We start from the raw sequence: 20493 nt of genomic DNA, 5'->3' as shown, positions 1-20493 counted from the left end.
TATCATTTTAATGGTAGGTTTATTTGAACAGTGAGCGACAGAATAACAACAAAAAAATCCAGAAAAACGCATGTCAAAAATGTTATAAATTGATTTGCATTTTAATGAGGGAAATAAGTATTTGACACCCTCTCAATCAGAAAGATTTCTGGCTCCCAGGTGTCTTTTATACAGGTAACGAGCTAAGATTAGGAGCACACATTCTTAAAGGGAGAGCTCCTAATCTCAACTTGTTACCTGTGTAAAAAATACCTGTCCACAGAAGCAATCAATCAATCAGATTCCAAACTCTCCACCATGGCCAAGACCAAAGAGCACTCCAAGGATGTCAGGGACAAGATTGTAGACCTACACAAGGCTGGAATGGGCTACAAGACCATCGCCAAGCAGCTTGGTGAGAAGGTGACAACAGTTGGTGCGATTATTCGCAAATGGAAGAAACACAAAAGAACTGTCAATCTCCCTCGGCCTGGGGCTCCATGCAAGATCTCACCTCGTGGAGTTGCAATGATCATGAGAACGGTGAGGAATCAGCCCAGAACTACACGGGAGGATCTTGTCAAAGATCTCAAGGCAGCTGGGACCATAGTCACCAAGAAAACAATTGGTAACACACTACGCCGTGAAGGACTGAAATCCTGCAGCGCACGCAAGGTCCCCCTGCTCAAGAAAGCACATATACATGCCCGTCTGAAGTTTGCCAATGAACATCTGAATGATTCAGAGGACAACTGGGTGAAAATGTTGTGGTCAGATGAGACCAAAATGGAGCTCTTGGCATCAACTCAACTCGCCGTGTTTGGAGGAGGAATGCTGCCTATGACCCCAAGAACACCATCCCCACCAACCCCCACCGTCAAACATGGAGGTGGAAACATTATGCTTTGGGGGTGTTTTTCTGCTAAGGGGACAGGACAACTTCACCGCATCAAAGGGACGATGGACGGGGCCATGTACCGTCAAATCTTGGGTGAGAACCTCCTTCCCTCAGCCTGCCCTCAGCCAGGGCATTGAAAATAAGTCGTGGATGGGTATTCTAGCATGACAATGACCCAAAACACACGGCCAAGGCAACAAAGGAGTAGCTCAAGAAGAAGCACATTAAGGTCCTGGAGTGGCCTAGCCAGTCTCCAGACCTTAATCCCATAGAAAATCTGTGGAGGGAGCTGAAGGTTCGAGTTGCCAAACATCAGCCTCGAAACCTTAATAACCTGGTGGCCAACTACAAGAAATGTCTGACCTCTGTGATTGCCAACAAGGGTTTTGCCACCAAGTACTAAGTCATGTTTTGCAGAGGGGTCAAATCCTTATTTCCCTCATTAAAATGCAAATCAATTTCTAACATTTTTGACATGCGTTTTTCTGGATTTTTTTGTTGTTATTCTGTCTCTCACTGTTCAAATAAACCTACCATTAAAATGATAGACTGATCATTTCTTTGTCAGTGGGCAAACGTACAAAATCAGCAGGGGATCAAATACTTTTTCCCCCTCACTGTTCTGTAGAATTGATTCATTTGGATGTTTCTCTATTCAATAGCCTCACTGGGTAAACTTCAATTTAAAACCCCATTTTGTTATCGAGCAAGATTTTATATTCATCGTCACTGGGCACTTTAGGCTTTCAGACAAGAATGCACTTTAAGAAGTCAAACAAACCCAGGACTTCAGCACTGGGTCACCAAAATAAGTAACATTTATACTACCATCCTCAATGACTCGGTGGTCCAAGTTGTTAACTGGCTCCGAAGAGCCTTGAATGTCTATAAGCTGGCATAAGTGTTTAAGTAGAGATGTTTCAACTGCAGGGCATTTGCCTGAAGTTAAAATAACTGACATTATCATGGTCCGCTTCTGAAGGGGTCTGAGTTGGGCTAGATGAGCCCAAAAGGGTTGTCTCTTAAAGAAATACTACTGCAAATTGCACTATCATGACAGTTTTTTTCTCTGTACTCGTAGTATCTTAAGAGGCTTCTTAGATTGATGACGCCGGACACATAAGTACGTTTTAGTATTTAATGGTAACTTAGAATAACATTCCCTAATGCACCTGGTGTAAGCTACCTGAGGTTCTCTCAAGCATGGTTATATGGTAGACACAAAACGGCTACCGATAGCAGAACGCAAACCCCCATCTTGAGTCAATACTGCTATCTATTGGTAAACAAATATACCAGGTTACTACATTCCACTCTTTAAAGCTAATAACACAATTCCTTTCTGAGCTAAAGCTGCCAATTTTTTCATAACAAATCACATGCTATTTTTATATTTTTTTCCCGAACATGATCTCCCTTAGGATCTGAAATAGTCTGGCGGACATCTCTCTAATAGAGCGTCTCAGAGGTGGTGTAGCTAGTGCCACCAGCACTTCACCCCTTGATTGTGAAAAAGTCCTTTTGTGGAGACTTCACAGGAGGATGTCGTCTCGGATTGGTGGTCTCAGGAAGTTGAGCCTTGGTCTGTTTGTCCAACTGCAACTCTAGGGAACGTTCCAATGTCCTGTCCTGCTCATTTCAGCATTGATCCATGTCCTCGGATGGAACTGGAATTCGAGCTCGGATCTGATCCACGTGTCTCCTTAGTCTTTGTCCACTTCCGATGATCACAGTATAGGATACTGGTCCTGAGCAATCCTCAGTTGTAGCTGGAATCCATTTAGGACCAAACCCATAGTTTCTTGTGTAGACATCTCCAGGTGAGAAACTTCTAAGTTTGGCTCTGTCATGACTCCATTTTTGATTCCATTACTTTTGTTGTATTTTCACTTTCAGGTCTGGCCTGATGAGATCAAAAGGTTGACCTTAACCTCCTTGGCATCAGCATTTCTGCAGGTGACAACCCAGTTGTAGCTTGAGTGATCCTGTAGCTAAACAAGAATCTTGACTCCTTTGTTTCAATGCTGTCCCCTTGCATCTTCCTCATCCCCTCCTTCAAGGTCTGAAACGCACGTTCTGCTAATCCGTTTGAAGATGGGTGAAAAGGGGCTGACGTTACATGCTGAATTCCATTTAGTTTTATGAAACTTGTGAATTCAGTGCTTGTAAAACAAGTAGCATTGTCGCTAACCAACATGAGGCAATACCATGACACTGAAGCTTTGTCTCAACTTCTCAACCGTAGCCTGCGATGTCGACGTGTTTATGGGGTAGACATCCATCCACTTTCATTCTTATTCAATCAGCACATGGAACATTTTCCCTAGGAAGGGTCCAGCGTAGTCGTGCCCATGGTTTTTCCAGCCATTTCCATGGATGTAATGGCACGGTGGAGGGGGGTGACTTCCTGTTACTCTGACAATCTGCACACAGGCTAACCTCATTTTCCAGATCCTGGACCATCTTTGGCCACCAGACGTAGGACCTCGCTAGGCCTTTTATTCTCAACATACCTGAATGCGACTGTAGGCATGATCTGAGGCTATGTCACTGTAGGCCATCCTTTCAGGATAAATTCATGCACTTGTGATAACGTCACATCCTTTGAAGTCCATTTCCTGATTTGTGCTGTGTTCACGGTTGGATCTTCCAACACGTCGATCATTTTCTCCTTCCTGATCGATGCTTTCTGGAATTGGCAGCTGTCACAGTATCCACAGAAGATGGCGCCCCTCCTCGGTCGGGCGGCGCTCGTCGTCGCCGGTCTACTAGCTGCCACCGATCTATGTTTCTGTGTTCTTTGTTTTTTGTCTAGGTCCGCACCTGTTTCTTGTCTGTCATTAGTGGGGGGGGGGGGTGTATTTAGTTTGGTCCTTTGGGTTCGTTTTTTGTGCGGGATTAATTGTATGTCAGCAGGCAGTGTTTGTGTACGCTGTTGTGTGTTCCCAGTAGCGGAACACGTATTATTATTATTATTATTATTATTATTATTATTATTATTATTATTATTATTATTATTGCCGGGCTGCACCCCGTGCGTATTTTTCATTCGTGGATTACCTGTTTTTCCCTTTTTGGTATTGTGCGCACCCTGTGCCTTTTTGACCACCGATTGTTCGGTGTAATTAAACTTCGGCACTACTGGACATACGTCTCCTGCGTTTGACTCTGCCCCTTCCTCCTGCCCTTAAGGATCCGTGACAGCAGCCTACTCAGAGCATCAGCATTCCCATGGTATCTACTTGGCTTGTAAATTATCCTGTACTCGTAGGCCCTGAGCCACACAGCCCAATGTTTAACTCTTGGAGAGACCATTTGTGGTACTGGCTTTTGTTCATAGAACAGAGAGAGCAGAGGCTTATGGTCGGTCACAATAGTGAATGTTGTCCCGTATAAGTACTTGTGGGATCTCTGTATTCCGAATATGACAGCCAGTTCTTCCTTGTCCAGCTGGGAGTACTTTTTCTCCGCTGGTAACAATGTTATTGACATGAACCCGATGTTTCTCTGCGCCATTCTCCATCCAGTGTGATAGTGCCACACCCACACCATACGCTGAGGCGTCGCACGATAAGATGAGGTCTCTGTCTGCTGAGTAGTGCACCAGCACTTCTGCTGATTGCAGTAACACCTTTGACTTTGCAAAAGCTTCTCCTGTATTTCTGACCATTTCCAGGCCACATCCTTCCTTAACAGTTGATGCAGAGGAGCTAAGAGGGTAGAGAAGTTCGGGAGGAAGCGATTATAATATTTCAGTAAGCCTAAATAGGCTTTCAGCTCTGTAACGCTTGCTGGAGCTTCCACGACAGCCCTCACTTTAGCTTTGACTGTGTGTAACCCCTTGGCGTCCACCTTGTGACCCAGGTACGGCACTTCATCAGCTAACAGTGTACACTTGCTCCTCTTCAGCCGGAGATCAGCCTCCTCCATCCTCCTCAAAACTTCACCCAAGTTTCTGAGATGCTCCTCCTACGTGACAAGAAAGTTGAGGTAAACTGCTACCTTGGGTATCTCCTGCAGAACTCCCTCTATGGTTCTTTGGAAGATAGCTGGTGCGGAAGACACCCCGAAAAGGTAAGTGTTTATAGGTAAACATCCCTCTGTGGGTGTTTATGGTCAGGTACTTCTGTAACGCTTCATCCATTAGCACTTGCAGATATGTGTGACTCGTGTCCAGTTGTGAACTGTTGCCCTCCGGTTAACATTGAAAGCAAATCCTCCACTTTGGGTATAGGTTCCTGCTCCAGTGATGAAACTATTTAGTCCGCTTGTAATCACCGCATAATCTGATTGAACCATCTGGTTTGAATATGGGAACTGGTGCTACCCACTCAGAAATTGACAGGAATAATTACATCCTCTGCTAAGTGTCTGTCAATTTCCACATCGACTTTAGGCTTCATGGCATATGGAACTGATCTTGGCCTATAGAATCTGGGAGTAGCATCTGCAGCAACATGAATGGTAGCTTGGACACCTTTTAATATTCATAGCTCTTCTTTGAAAACACACTCATGCTTTGAAAGCACCTGAAGCAGTGTCAATGTCTCTGTGGTGACATGTTTGATTTCGTCCCAGTTCAATTGTATTTCCTCCAACCACTCTAGTTAGCTGGAGCCAGTACCTTCCACTACTAAAGAGACAGACATTTCTTTTGTCCATGATATTCCACTTGAACATCAGCAACTCCAATCACAGTGATCTTCTCCCCTGTGTACGTTTTGAGTCTAACTTCTTATGGGCAGGTGGGACAGTAGCGTCCCACCTGGCCAACATCCGGTGAAATTGCAGAGCGCGGAATTCAAACTACAGAATTATAAATTAACTTTCATAAAATCACAAGTGTAATACATCAAAATAAAGCTTAACTTCCTGTTAATCCAGCCGCTGTGTCAGATTTAAAAAAGGCTTTACGGCGAAAGTACACCATGCGATTATCTGAGGACAGCGCCCCGCATACAAACACATGAAAAACATATTTCAACCAGGCAGGTGCGACACGAAAGTCAGAAATAGCTAAATAAAAAATACCTTACCTTTGATGATCTTCTTCTGTTGGCACTCCAAATGGTCCTTTTTGTTCGATATTGTCCTTTATATCCATAAAAACTTAGCTGGCGCGCTTCAGTCAATAATCCACCCAGTTTCCCTCCATCAAAATGCATACAAAATGAATCCCAAACGTTACTAATAAACTTTTCCAAACAAGTCACAACATTTATAATCAAACCTTAGGTATCCTAATACGCAAATAAACAATACAATTTAATACAGAGAATCGTTATTGTCTTTACCGGAGAAAAATACCAAAAAACGTGCTCTCTTCCACGCGCTTGGAAACACTAAAGCCAAAATGAAAGCCACCTAGAAAAACTACAATTTCTGCCTCATTTTTCCAAAAACCAGCCTGAAACTCTTTCTAAAGACTTACATCTAGTGGAAGCCCTAGGAACTGCAATCTGGGAGGACTTGGCCTTATAATAAAAGTGATAGCCATTGAAAATAGTTGTAGGCTGAATTTGTTTTTTTTGGGGGGGGGTGGTTTGTCCTCGGGGTTTCGCCTGCCATATCAGTTATGTTATACTCACAGATGACATTTTAACAGTTTTAGAAACTTTAGAGTGTTTTCTATCCAAACCATATGCATATCCTAGCTTCTGGGCCTGAGTAACAGGCAGTTTACTTTGGCACACTTTTAATCCGGACGTCTAAATACTGCCCCCTACCAAAGAGAGGTTAACGGGGTCTCTCGGTTTAGGCACTTCCACTTTTTTACACTTCTCATTGAATTGGGACCTGTTCAGTGTGACGCTACATCCTGTGTCTATTTCAAACGGTACCTTAAATCAATTTATTCCCATTTCCACATTGAAAGGCTTCACCTTTTTCATATTTGCCCCCTGTACACTGTACATTGAGAGCGCTTGATCTGCGTCTACGTACTCACTTTCACTTTATCAATTGATTTGAGCGGTAGCTAGAGTGTCGAGAGGTATTCCGTTCTGTCCGTTCTCTTTTCTGTAGCCCGTGGCTTTTTCTTATTGCTGTACGCCCTCGCAATGTGTCCTATTATCCCACAGGCATAACACTTTTCATGTTTGAATTTACAGTCAAACGCTGCCTTTGCAACGATAAGTCTATTTATTGGCTGCTGCCCCGCGGCTTTCCCCACTTTGAAATTCAGCGCGCTCAGAGCTACTCTCCTTTGCTGTATGGCACGCAGTTGCGCCCCATGCCTGCAAATCCAGTACATTTCTATTCGTGGACTCCGTGGCCTGGGCCAGTTTGAGTGTATTCTCAAATGTGAGATTAGGCTCTGATAACATGCGTATTTATATCCTGTCATCATTAATCCCACACACCAGCCGATCGCGTAGCATTTGCGATAATGTATTCCCATAGTTACAGTCCAGTGCTAGTTCAACTCAGCCACATATTCCCCCACTAATTCGGTATGTTCTCTCATGCGTGAATCAAACTTGAATCGTTGCACTATTTCACTGGGTTTGAAGTGATATTTTAATAGATCGACAAATGACTTTTCTCCTGGCATATCTGGGCTCAACAGCTTTCTCATTAAGATGTATGTCTGTGCACCGACAACATTTATGAGTATGGATTTATGTTTAGCGGAATCAGTTATTTTAGTACCAGCAACGAAATGTTCCATTATTTCACAGTATTCCTCCCATTCCTGATTTGTAGGATTAAATGGTGGTAGCGAGCCTATTGTTGCCAAAGCCATCTTTTCCGATTCACTCTCCCCGCAGTCAATAATTTGTCCTACCCGTATCCAGGCAATCAATTCTTCAGAATCTTCCACCGCTCACTTGAGTCTCACATCCAGCGTCGCACGCCAAACACTCCATTGAATTTGTGGCAGACAAATCCAAAGCAGTCATCCTCGTCGCCAAATATGTAGTATCTTAAAGATTGATGACACATAAGTACGTTTAGTATTTAATGGTAACTTAGAATAAATAACATCCCCTAACACGGAACCCAAACCGGCCGCGCATGTGCTCCATCGTGCATAAATGTATTTTGTCCCCCCACACTAAACGCGATCACGAAACGCAGGTTAAAATATCAAAACAAACTCTGAACCAATTATATTAATTTGGGGACAGGTCGAAAAGCATTAAACATTTATGGCAATTTAACTGGCTAGCTTGCACTTGCTAGCTAATTTGTCCTTTTTAGATAGCTTGCTGTTGCTAGCTAATTTGTCCTGGGATATAAACATTTAGTTGTTATTTTACCTGAAATGTACAAGGACCTCTACTCCGCCAATTAATCCACACATGAAACGGCCAACCGAATCGTTTCTAGTCATCTCTCCTCCTTCCAGGCCTTTTCTTTTCTTTTCTTTTCTTGACTTTATATTGCGATTGGCAACTTTCATAAATTAGGTGCATTACCGCCACTGACCTCGTTTGTCTTTCATACCCACCCACATGGGTATAACCAATGAGGAGATGGCACGTGGGTACCTGCTTCTATAAACCAATGAGGAGATGGGAGAGGCAGTACTTGCAGGTGTGCGCTAGAAGTGTGGGTGCAATAATTGAATAACATGTTTGTTTAAATGTATTTTGCGATGCGAGCGGTGTAGTCAGCCTGTAAAGCACCTAGCGTAAACTACCTGAGGCTTTCTCAAGCATGGTTATATATGGCAGACATTGAAAACGGCTACGGATAGCGGAAAGCAAACCCCCGTCTTGAGTCAATACTGCCATCTATTGGTAAACATAAATATACCAGGTTACTACAGTACTGAAAGGGCTTTATCTTGACAACTTGACTATTGACATACACACTCGAGGATTGCATTAACAGGGACTCACTAAAAGATTACAATAATGAGTGTAGTATTATTTTAAGCACCTCACCTCACTTTTAACACAAATACCCAATAACATACCGGTAACTGCAAAAATAAGGAAACACCAACATAAAGTCTCTTAATAGGGCTTTGGGCCGCCACGAGTTGCCAAACACCTTCAATGCACTTTGGCATAGATTCTACAAGTGTCTGGAATTCTATTGGAGGGATGCGACACTATTCTTCCATGAGAAATTCCATAATTTGATGGTGGGGGAAAACGCTGTCTCAGGCACCACTCCAGAATCTCCCATAAGTGTTTTATTGGTTTGAGATATATACAGTGCCTTCAGAAAGTATTCACACACCTTGACTTTTTGCACACTTTGTTGTTTTACATCCTGAATTTGAAATGGATTCAATTTAGATGTTTTTGTCACTGGCCTGCACTCACTACCCCATAATGTCAAAGTGAAATTATGTTTTTTGAACTTTTTACAAATTAATTAAAAGCTGAAATGTCTTGAGTCAATAAGTATTCAACTCCTTTGTAAAGGCAAGCCTAAATAAGTTCAGGAGTAAACATTTACTTAGCAAGTCACATAATAAGTTGCATGGACTCACTAAGTGTGCAATAATAGTGTTTAACATGATTTTGGAATGACTGCCTCATCTCTGTAGCCCACATATACAATTATCTGTAAGGTCCCTCAGTTGAGCAGTGAATTTCAACCACAAAGACCAGGGCCTCTCAATGCCTCTCAAAGAAGGGGACCTATTGGTAGATGGGTAAAAAATAAAGCAGACAATGAATATTCCTTTGAGCATGGTGAAGTTATTAATTATACATTAGATGGTGTATCAATACACCCAGTCTACAAAAATACACACGTCCTTCCTAACCGCTCTGGGATTTCACAATGACGCCAATGGTTATTTTAAAACAGTTATAGAGATTAATGGTTGTGATATGAGAGCTGAGGATGGATCAACAACATTGTAGTTACCCCACAATACTAACCTAAATGACAGAGTGAAAAGAAGGAAGCCTGTACAGAATAAAAAAATATTCCAAAATATGCATCCTGTTTGCAACAAGGCACTTAAGTAGTACTGCTAAAAATGTGGCAAAGAAATGAACTTTTTGTCCTTAATACAGAGCGGTTATCTTTGGTGCAAATCCAGCACAACACATCACTGTGTACCACTCTTTATATTTTCAAGCATGGTGGTGGCTGCATCATGTTATGGGTATCCTTGTCATTGTTTGCCATGTTCTACCAACTGAACCCATTCCAAAGATTAACACAGTTCAGAGATAAGATAGTTGTAGTTCCTCAATGTTTTTTGTTGAGTTACATGAACTTGAAATAGTCTATCCAACTCTCATTCCATCGCTTACGGCCATACCAGCCTGAATAAGGACTGGGGAGTTTTTTATTATAAAAATAAATGGAATGGAGCTAAACACAGGCAAAATCCTAAAGGAAAACCACATTCCACCAGACACTGGGATATGAATTCACCTTTCAGCAGGACAATAACCTAAAACACAAGGCCAAATCTACATTAGAGTTGCTTACCAAGAAGACAGTGAATGTTCCTGAGTGACCAAGTTACAGTTTTGACTTAAATCTAATTGAAAATCTATGGCAAGACCCAAAAATGGTTGTCTAGCACAGGAGGCTGCTGAGTGGAGAACTGCTCATAATAATGGCCGGAATGGAATAAATGGAATGGCATTAAATACCTGAAACCATTAACACGAGCCCATTCGCCCCAATTAAAGTGCCACCAACCTTCTGTGTTGTGTATCAATGATCAACAACCAATTTGACAGAGCTTGAAGAATTTTTTTGAATGAATAAATTGCACAATCCATGGTGTGGAAGGCTCTTAGAGACTTACCCAGAAAGACTCATAGCTGTAATCACTGCCAAAGATGCTTCTACAAAGTATTGACTCTGGGGTTTGAATTCTTATCAAAATTAGAGATTTCTGTATATAATTTTGAATACATTTTCAAAGATTTCTAAAAACAGGTTTTCACTTTGTCATTATAGGGTATTGTGTGTAGTAGATAGGTGAGAAATATATACTGTATTTAATCAATTGTGAATTCAGGCTGTAACACAACAAAATGTGTAATAAGTCAAGGGGTATGAATACTTTTTGAAGGCACTGATTGAGATGTATCTATATACAGTCCCAGTCACAAGTTTGGACACACCTACTCATTCAAGGGTTTTTCTTGAATTTGACTATTTTCTACATTGTACAGTAGAATAATAGTGAAGACATCAAACTATGAAATAACACATATGGAATCATTTAGTAACCAAAAAAGTGTTAAACAAATCAAAATATATTTTAGATTCTTCAAAATAGCCACCATTTGCCTTGATTACAGCTTTGTACACTCATGGCATTCTCTCAACCAGCTTCATGAGGTAGTCACCTGGAATGCTTTTCTAACAGTCTTGAAGAAGTTCCCAAATATGCTGAGCACTTGTTGGCTGCTTTTCCTTTACTCTGCGGTCCAACTCATCCCAAACCATCTCAATTGGGTTAAGGTCAGGTGATTGTGGAGGCCAGGTCATCTGATGCGGCACACCATCACTCTCCTTCTTGGTCAAATAGCCCTTACACAGCCTGTAGGTGTGTTGGGTCATTGTCCTGTTGAAAACAAATGATAGTCCCACTAAGCGCAAATGATGGTTAAGTGTGCCTTGAATTCTAAATAAATCACCGACCAGTGTCACCAGCAAAGCAACCCCACACATCACACCTCCTCCTTGCTTCACGGTGGGAACCACACATGCGGAGATCATCCGTTCACCTACCCTGTGTCTCATAAAGATACAGTGGTGGGAAACAAACGTTTTACATTTGGACTCATCAGACCAAAGGACAGATTGCCACTGGTCTAATGGCCACTGCGTGTGTTTCTTGGCCCAAGCAAGTCTCTTCTTCTTTGCAGCAATTCGACCATTAAGGCCTGATTCACGTGGTCTCTGAACAGTTGATGTTGAGAAGTGTCTGTTACTTGAACTCTGTGACGCATTTATTTGGGCTGCAATCTGATGCTGGTAACTCTAATGAACTCTGGGTCTTCCATTCCTGTGGCGGTCCTCTTGAGAGCCAGTTTCATCAGAGCGCTTGATGGTTTTTGCGACTGCACTTGAAGAAACGTTCAAAGTTCTTGACATTTTCCGGATTGACTGACCTTCATGTCTTAAAGTAATGATGGACTGTTGTTTCTCTTTGCTTATTTGAGCTTTTCTTGCTATAATATGGACTTGGTCTTTTATCAAATAGGGCTATCTTCTGTATACCACCCCTACCTCCCAACACAACTGATTGGCTCAAACACATTAGGAAGGAAAGAAATTCCACGAATTAACTTTTAAAGCACATCTTTTCATTGAAAAGCATTCCAGGTGACTACCGCATGAAGCTGGTTGAGAGAATGCCAAGAGTGTGCAAAGCTGTCATCAAGGCAAAGGGTGGCTATTTGAAGAATCTGAAATATAAAATATACTTTGATTTGTTTAACACTTTTTTGGTTATTACATTACATTAGTTTCTTATTTTTCAGAGTAAATAACTCCGGACACTAGAGAAGCTTTAACCAAGTTGAATCATTCCCCAAAGGTTCTGTACAGCTGAAAATAGATAGCTAAAGATTTCAGACTTCACAGTTTATATGCATTCTACTTAAGACACTCCACTTTCTCTCCAATCCTTAGATATTATGGCTCTACAGGAAGCTAATAAAGAGGGTAACAGGATTCCAAAAATGTATTACTCTCTTAACAGAATCTGTCCTCACCTTCTGACCTCAACCCCTCTCATCTAATACACAGATGTCCATCTGTCTCCTCTGTATCAACACATCGCTCTCCTCTCCTCCATCAAACACATTCCAAAGCCTTCTTCTTTCTTCTGAGAACCATTAACTTCTAACATAACCCAGTCTCTTTCATTTCCTATCATTCATTTAATATCTCAATGTTCAAAGTTTAGCACATCCCAACACATGATTTCACATGTGTTATTTCATAGTTTTGATGTCTTCACTATTATTCTACAATGTAGAAAATAGTACAAATAAAGAATAACCCTGGAATGAGTAGGTGTGTCCAAACTTTTGACTGGTTATGTATGCATGCAGTGCATTCGGAAAGTATTCAGACCCCTTCTTTTTTTCCACATTTTGTTATGTTAGCCTTATTCTAAAATGGATTAAATAATTTTCTTTATTCATCAATCTACACACCATACCCCATAATGACAAAGCAAAAACAGGTTTTTTGAAATTCTTGCAAATGTATGGAACATAAAAAACAGATACCTTATTTACATAAGTATTCATACCCTTTGCTATGAGACTTGAAATTGAGCTCAGGTGCATCCTGTTTCCATTGATCATCCTTGAGATGTTTCTAAAACTTGAGTGGAGTCCACCTGTGGTAAATTCAAATGGTTGGACATGATTTGGAAAGACACACACCTGTCTATATAAGGTCCCAGTTGACGGTGCATGTCAGAGCAAAAACCAAGCCATGAGGTTGAAGGAATTGTCCATAGAGGTCCGAGACAGGATTGTGTCGAGGCACAGATCTGGGGAAGGGTACCAAAAAATTGCAATTGGGGGAGAGGGGCCTTGGTCAGGGAGGTGACCAAGAATCCTATGGTCACTCTGACAGAGCTCCAGTTTCTCTGTGGATATGGGATAACCTTCCTGAAGGACAACCATCTCTGCAGCACTCCACCAATCAGATCTTTATGGTAGAGTGGCCAGACGCAAGCCACTCCTCAGTAAAAGGCACATGACAGCCCGCTTGGAGTTTGCCAAAAGGCGCCTGAAGGACTCTCAGACCATGAGATTCAAGATTCTCTGATCTGATGAAACCAAGATTGAGCTCTTTGGCCTGAATGCCAAGCACCACGTCTGGAGAAAACCTTTCACCATCCCTATCGTGAAGAATGGTGGTTGCTGCATCATGCTCTGGGGATTTATGGTTTATGGCCCCAAGTGGCACTTTATACACTGCTCAAAAAAATAAAGGCAACACTTAAACAACACATCCTAGATCTGAATGAAATAAATAATCTTATTAAATACTTTTTTCTTTACATAGTTGAATGTGCTGACAACAAAATCACACAAAAATAATAAATGGAAATCCAATTTATCAACCCATGGAGGTCTGGATTTGGAGTCACACTCAAAATTAAAGTGGAAAACCACACTACAGGCTGATCCAACTTTGATGTAATGTCCTTAAAACAAGTCAAAATGAGGCTCAGTAGTGTGTGTGGCCTCCACGTGCCTGTATGACCTCCCTACAACGCCTGGGCATGCTCCTGATGAGGTGGCGGATGGTCTCCTGAGGGATCTCCTCCCAGACCTGGACTAAAGCATCCGCCAACTCCTGGACAGTCTGTGGTGCAATGTGGCGTTGGTGGATGGAGCGAGACATGATGTCCCAGATGTGCTCAATTGGATTCAGGTCTGGGGAACGGGCGGGCCAGTCCATAGCATCAATGCCTTCCTCTTGCAGGAACTGCTGACACACTCCAGCCACATGAGGTCCAGCATTGTCTTGCATTAGGAGGAACCCAGGGCCAACCGCACCAGCATATGGTCTCACAAGGGGTCTGAGGATCTCATCTCGGTACCTAATGGCAGTCAGGCTACATCTGGCGAGCACATGGAGGGCTGTGCGGCCCCCCAAAGAAATGCCACCCCACACCATGACTGACCCATCGCCAAACCGGTCATGCTGGAGGATGTTGCAGGCAGCAGAACGTTCTCCACGGCGTCTCCAGACTCTGTCACGTCTGTCACATGTGCTCAGTGTGAACCTGCTTTCATCTGTGAAGAGCACAAGGCGCCAGTGGCGAATTTGCCAATCTTGGTGTTCTCTGGCAAATGCCAAACGTCCTGCACGGTGTTGGGCTGTAAGCACAACCCCCACCTGTGGACGTCGGGCCCTCATACCACCCTTATGGAGTCTGTTTCTGACCGTTTGAGCAGACACATGCACATTTGTGGCCTGCTGGAGGTCATTTTGCAGGGCTCTGGCAGTGCTCCTTCTTGCACAAAGGCAGCGGTAGCGGTCCTGCTGCTGGGTTGTTGCCCTCCTACGGCCTCCTCCTCGTCTCCTGATGTACTGGCCTGTCTCCTGGTAGCGCCTCCATGCTCTGGACACTACGCTGACAGACACAGCAAACCTTCTTGCCACAGCTCGTATTGATGTGCCATCCTGGATGAGCTGCACTACCTGAGCCACTTGTGTGGGTTGTAGACTCCGTCTCATGCTATCACTAGAGTGAAAGCACCGCCAGCATTCAAAAGTGACCAAAACATCAGCCAGGAAGCATAGGAACTGAGAAGTGGTCTGTGGTCCCCACCTGCAGAACCACTCCTTTATTGGGGGTGTCTTGCTTATTGCCTATAATTTCCACTTGTTGTCTATTCCATTTGCACAACAGCATGTGACATTTATTGTCAATCAGTGTTGCTTCCTAAGTGGACAGTTTGATTTCACAGAAGTGTGATTGACTTGGAGTTGTTCCTTTTATTTTTTTGAGCCGTATATTTTGATGAACCATTGAAAGCCAAAGATCCTTTTCATCATAAGGATTTAAATTAAGGGGAAATAATATTGTATATTGATATCAAGATCTGCATAGTAACCAAAATAGCTCTCTCTACCGATAGATGGAAACAGTGAGTGATATAAAGTGTTAAAAATGACAGTTTTCTAGACCTCACGTCCCTTTAACATATAACCACTTACGACACACAGCATTTTCTGATATAACATTCTGCCTAGCAACCAAAATGTCTCTCTTTCTATAGGTGGAGACAGTGGGTGATAAGTACATGACGGTCAGTGGGCTGCCAGAACCATGTACCCACCACGCTCAGTCTATCTGCCACCTGGCCCTGGACATGATGGAGATTGCTGGACAGGTCAAAGTGGATGAAGAGCCAGTACAGGTGAGGATAGGATATGTTTCCTTTTCCCAACATTTTTACCAGAATCAATTGAGAAAGGCAGCAAATGTGAAATGCTGGTGCTGGCTGAACCATTTATTTCATCAGCCTTGTCTAGAAACAACCCCTAGGCCATAGACAAGGGGTGGGCAATAATTTTGGCTCAAGGGCCACAAAATTCAACTGAGGGCCACACAGTTTTTTGGGGACCAATTTGTTTGTTAAAATCAATTTTGGTGGCAGAAAAATTACAGTTATTTCAAAGTATACAGTGCCTTCGGAAAGTATTCAGACTCTTTGACTTTTTCCACATTGATTAGGTTACAGCCTTATTCTAAAATTGATTCAATCGTTTTTTCCCCTCAACAATCTACACACAATACAAAGCAAAAACAGGTTTTTAGACATTTTTGCAAATTAAAAACAGAAATAGCACATTTGGCATTTTTCCTATTTTGTTGCCTTACAACCTGGAATTTAAAATAGTTTTTTGGGGGGTTTGTATCATTTGATTTACACAACATACCTTCAAGTTTGAAGATGCAAAACATTTTTATTGTGAAACAAACAAGAAATAAGACCAACAAAAAAAAAACACTTGACCGTGCATAACTATTCACCCCCCCAAAGTCAATACTTTGTAGAGCCACCTTTTGCAGCAATTACAGCTGCAAGTCTCTTGGGGTATGTCTCTATAAGCTTGGCACATTTAGCCACTGGGATTTTTGCCCATTCTTCAAGGCAAAACTGCTCCAGCGCCTTCAAGTTGACCGAATACAAACATGACCGAATACAAACAGCGTAGCTATTCCCTCCGCAAGGCAATCAAACAAGCTAAGCGTCAGTATAGAGACAAAGTAGAGTCGCAATTCAACGGCTCAGACACGAGAGGTATGTGGCAGAGTCTACAGTCAATCACGGACTCCAAAAAGAAAACCAGCCCTATGTTAATTAGCTATCTAGCATCCTCTGAACACCTGTGTGTAATCGTAGAAGGCCACCAGAAACGTGTTGTCACTGAAAAATACTGTCGACTGTACCTGTGATAAAGTCGGTTAAAACAGTGTACAGTAACTGTATATTTAGCATTTGTGAAATTATTTTGATGTGATATGAAAGTTAAGAGCCTTATCTTTCTAGAACCGTATCGGAATTGATAATCAATTTGTTCAGATGGAGTATTATGCTGTTTTGGCTGCCAGAGCCAGTACTAAAAAAAACATACAGTGAGCTGCTAAAGTATTTGGACAGTGACAAATATTTTATTTTTTGGGCTCTGTACTCAAGCACTTTGGATTTAAATGATACAATGACTATGAGGTTAAAGTGCAGTCTGTCAGCTTTAATGTGAGGGTAATTTCATTCATAATGGGTGAACCGTTTAGAAATTACTGCACTTTTTGTACATATTGCCTCCATTTTAGGGGACCAAAAGTTTTGGGATAAATTAAATTATGTGTATTAAAGTAGTTCCAAGTTTTCTTTTTGGTTTCATATTCCTAGCACGCAATGATTACATCAAGCTTGTGACTCTACAAACTTGTTGAATGTACACTGCTCAAAAAAATAAAGGGAACACTTAAACAACACAATGTAACTCCAAGTCAATCACACTTCTGTGAAATCAAACTGTCCACTTAGGAAGCAACACTGATTGACAATAAATTTCACATGCTGTTGTGCAAATGGTATAGACAACAGATGGAAATTATAGGCAATTAGCAAGACACCCCCAATAAAGGAGTGGTTCTGCAGGTGGGGACCACAGACCACTTCTCAGTTCCTATGCTTCCTGGCTGATGTTTTGGTAACTTTTGAATGCTGGCGGTGCTTTCACTCTAGTGATAGCATGAGACGGAGTCTACAACCCACACAAGTGGCTCAGGTAGTGCAGCTCATCCAGGATGGCACATAAATGCGAGCTGCGGCAAGAAGGTTTGCTGTGTCTGTCAGCGTAGTGTCCAGAGCATGGAGGCGCTACCAGGAGACAGGCCAGTACATCAGGAGACGTGGAGAAGGCCGTAGGAGGGCAACAACCCAGCAGCAGGACCGCTACCTCCGCCTTTGTGCAAGGAGGAGCAGGAGAAGCACTGCCAGAGCCCTGCCAAATGACCTCCAGCAGGCCACAAATGTGCATGTGTCTGCTCAAACGGTCAGAATCAGACTCCATGAGGGTGGTATGAGGGCCCGACGTCCACAAGTGGGGGTTGTGCTTACTGCCCAACACCGTGCAGGACGTTTGGCATTTGCCAGAGAACACCAAGATTGGCAAATTCGCCACTGGCACCCTGTGCTCTTCACAGATGAAAGCAGGTTCACACTGAGCACGTGACAGACGTGACAGAGTCTGGAGACGCCGTGGAGAACGTTCTGCTGCCTGCAACATCCTCCAGCATGACCGGTTTGGCGGTGGGCCAGTCATGGTGTGGGGTGGCATTTCTTTGGGGGGCCGCACAGCCCTCCATGTGCTCGCCAGAGGTAGCCTTACTGCCATTAGGTTCCCGAGATGAGATCCTTAGACCCCTTGTGAGACCATATGCTGGTGCGGTTGGCCCTGGGTTCCTCTTAATGCAAGACAATGCTAGACCTCATGTGGCTGGAGTGTGTCAGCAGTTCCTGCAAGAGGAAGGCATTGATGCTATGGACTGGCCCGCCCGTTCCCCAGACCTGAATCCAATTGAGCACATCTGGGACATCATGTCTCGCTCCATCCACCAACACCACGTTGCACCACAGACTGTCCAGGAGTTAGCGGATGCTTTAGTCCAGGTCTGGGAGGAGATCCCTCAGGAGACATTACATTACATTACATTTAAGTCATTTAGCAGACGCTCTTATCCAGAGCGACTTACAAAATGGTGCATTCACCTTATGATATCCAGTGGAACAACCACTTTACAATAGTGCATCTAAATCTTTTAAGGGGGGGGGGGGGGGGGGGGTTAGAAGGATTACTTTATCCTATCCTAGGTATTCCTTAAAGAGGTGGGGTTTCAGGTGTCTCCGGAAGGTGGTGATTGACTCCGCTGTCCTGGCGTCGTGAGGGAGCTTGTTCCACCATTGGGGTGCCAGAGCAGCGAACAGTTTTGACTGGGCTGAGCGGGAACTGTGCTTCCTCAGAGGTAGGGGGGCCAACAGGCCAGTGGTGGATGAACGCAGTGCCCTTGTTTGGGTGTAGGGCCTGATCAGAGCCTGAAGGTATGGAGGTGCCGTTCCCTTCACAGCTCCGTAGGCAATCACCATGGTCTTGTAGCGGATGCGAGCTTCAACTGGAAGCCAGTGGAGAGAGCGGAGGAGCGGGGTGACGTGAGAGAACTTGGGAAGGTTGAACACCAGACGGGCTGCGGCGTTCTGGATGAGTTGTAGGGGTTTAATGGCACAGGCAGGGAGCCCAGCCAACAGCGAGTTGCAGTAATCCAGACGGGAGATGACAAGTGCCTGGATTAGGACCTGCGCCGCTTCCTGTGTGATGCAGGGTCGTACTCTGCGAATGTTGTAGAGCATGAACCTACAGGATCGGGTCACCGCCTTGATGTTAGTGGAGAACGACAGGGTGTTGTCCAGGATCACGCCAAGGTTCTTAGCACTCTGGGAGGAGGACACAAGGGAGTTGTCAACCGTGATGGCGAGATCATGGAACGGGCAGTCCTTCCCCGGGAGGAAGAGCAGCTCCGTCTTGCCGAGGTTCAGCTTGAGGTGGTGATCCGTCATCCACACTGATATGTCTGACAGACATGCAGAGATGCGATTCGCCGCCTGGTTATCAGAAGGGGGAAAGGAGAAGATTAATTGTGTGTCGTCTGCATAGCAATGATAGGAGAGACCATGTGAGGATATGACAGAGCCAAGTGACTTGGTGTATAGCGAGAATAGGAGAGGGCCTAGAACAGAGCCCTGGGGGACACCAGTGGTGAGAGCGCATGGTGCGGAGACAGATTCTCGCCACGCCACCTGGTAGGAGCGACCTGTCAGGTAGGACGCAATCCAAGCGTGGGCCGCGCCGGAGATGCCCAACTCGGAGAGGGTGGAGAGGAGGATCTGATGGTTCACAGTATCAAAGGCAGCAGATAGGTCTAGAAGGATGAGAGCAGAGGAGAGAGAGTTAGCTTTAGCAGTGTGGAGAGCCTCCGTGACACAGAGAAGAGCAGTCTCAGTTGAATGCCCAGTCTTGAAACCTGACTGATTAGGATCAAGAAGGTCATTCTGAGAGAGATAGCAGGAGAGCTGGCCAAGGACGGCACGTTCAAGAGTTTTGGAGAGAAAAGAAAGAAGGGATACTGGTCTGTAGTTGTTGACATCGGAGGGATCGAGTGTAGGTTTTTTCAGAAGGGGTGCAACTCTCGCTCTCTTGAAGACGGAAGGGACGTAGCCAGCGGTCAAGGATGAGTTGATGAGCGAGGTGAGGAAGGGGAGAAGGTCTCCGGAAATGGTCTGGAGAAGAGAGGAGGGGATAGGGTCAAGTGGGCAGGTTGTTGGGCGGCCGGCCGTCACAAGACGCGAGATTTCATCTGGAGAGAGAGGGGAGAAAGAGGTCAAAGCACAGGGTAGGGCAGTGTGAGCAGGACCAGCGGTGTCGTTTGACTTAGCAAACGAGGATCGGATATCGTCAACCTTCTTTTCAAAATGGTTGACGAAGTCATCCGCAGAGAGGGAGGAGGGGGGGGGGGGAGGGGGAGGAGGATTCAGGAGGGAGGAGAAGGTAGCAAAGAGCTTCCTAGGGTTAGAGGCACATGCTTGGAATTTAGAGTGGTAGAAAGTGGCTTTAGCAGCAGAGACAGAAGA

General features: G+C 43.9%; 1 protein-coding gene across 1 annotated transcript in view; it reads left to right on the top strand.

The window, feature by feature from the left end:
- LOC106610009 (guanylate cyclase soluble subunit beta-1) overlaps positions 1-20493 on the top strand; it is a 71525-nt gene that overhangs the window by 26776 nt on the left and 24256 nt on the right. The window contains exon 11 of the mRNA XM_014209103.3: positions 15574-15714. Coding sequence (XP_014064578.1) covers positions 15574-15714 — 141 coding nt within the window. The remainder of the gene's footprint in view (positions 1-15573; positions 15715-20493) is intronic.

This window comes from Salmo salar, chromosome 08, assembly GCF_965601325.2.
Source record: "Salmo salar chromosome 08, fSalSal1, whole genome shotgun sequence".
In the NCBI taxonomy this organism is placed as follows: Eukaryota; Metazoa; Chordata; class Actinopteri; order Salmoniformes; family Salmonidae; genus Salmo; species Salmo salar.
This window is presented reverse-complemented; position numbering and strand designations above follow the sequence as displayed.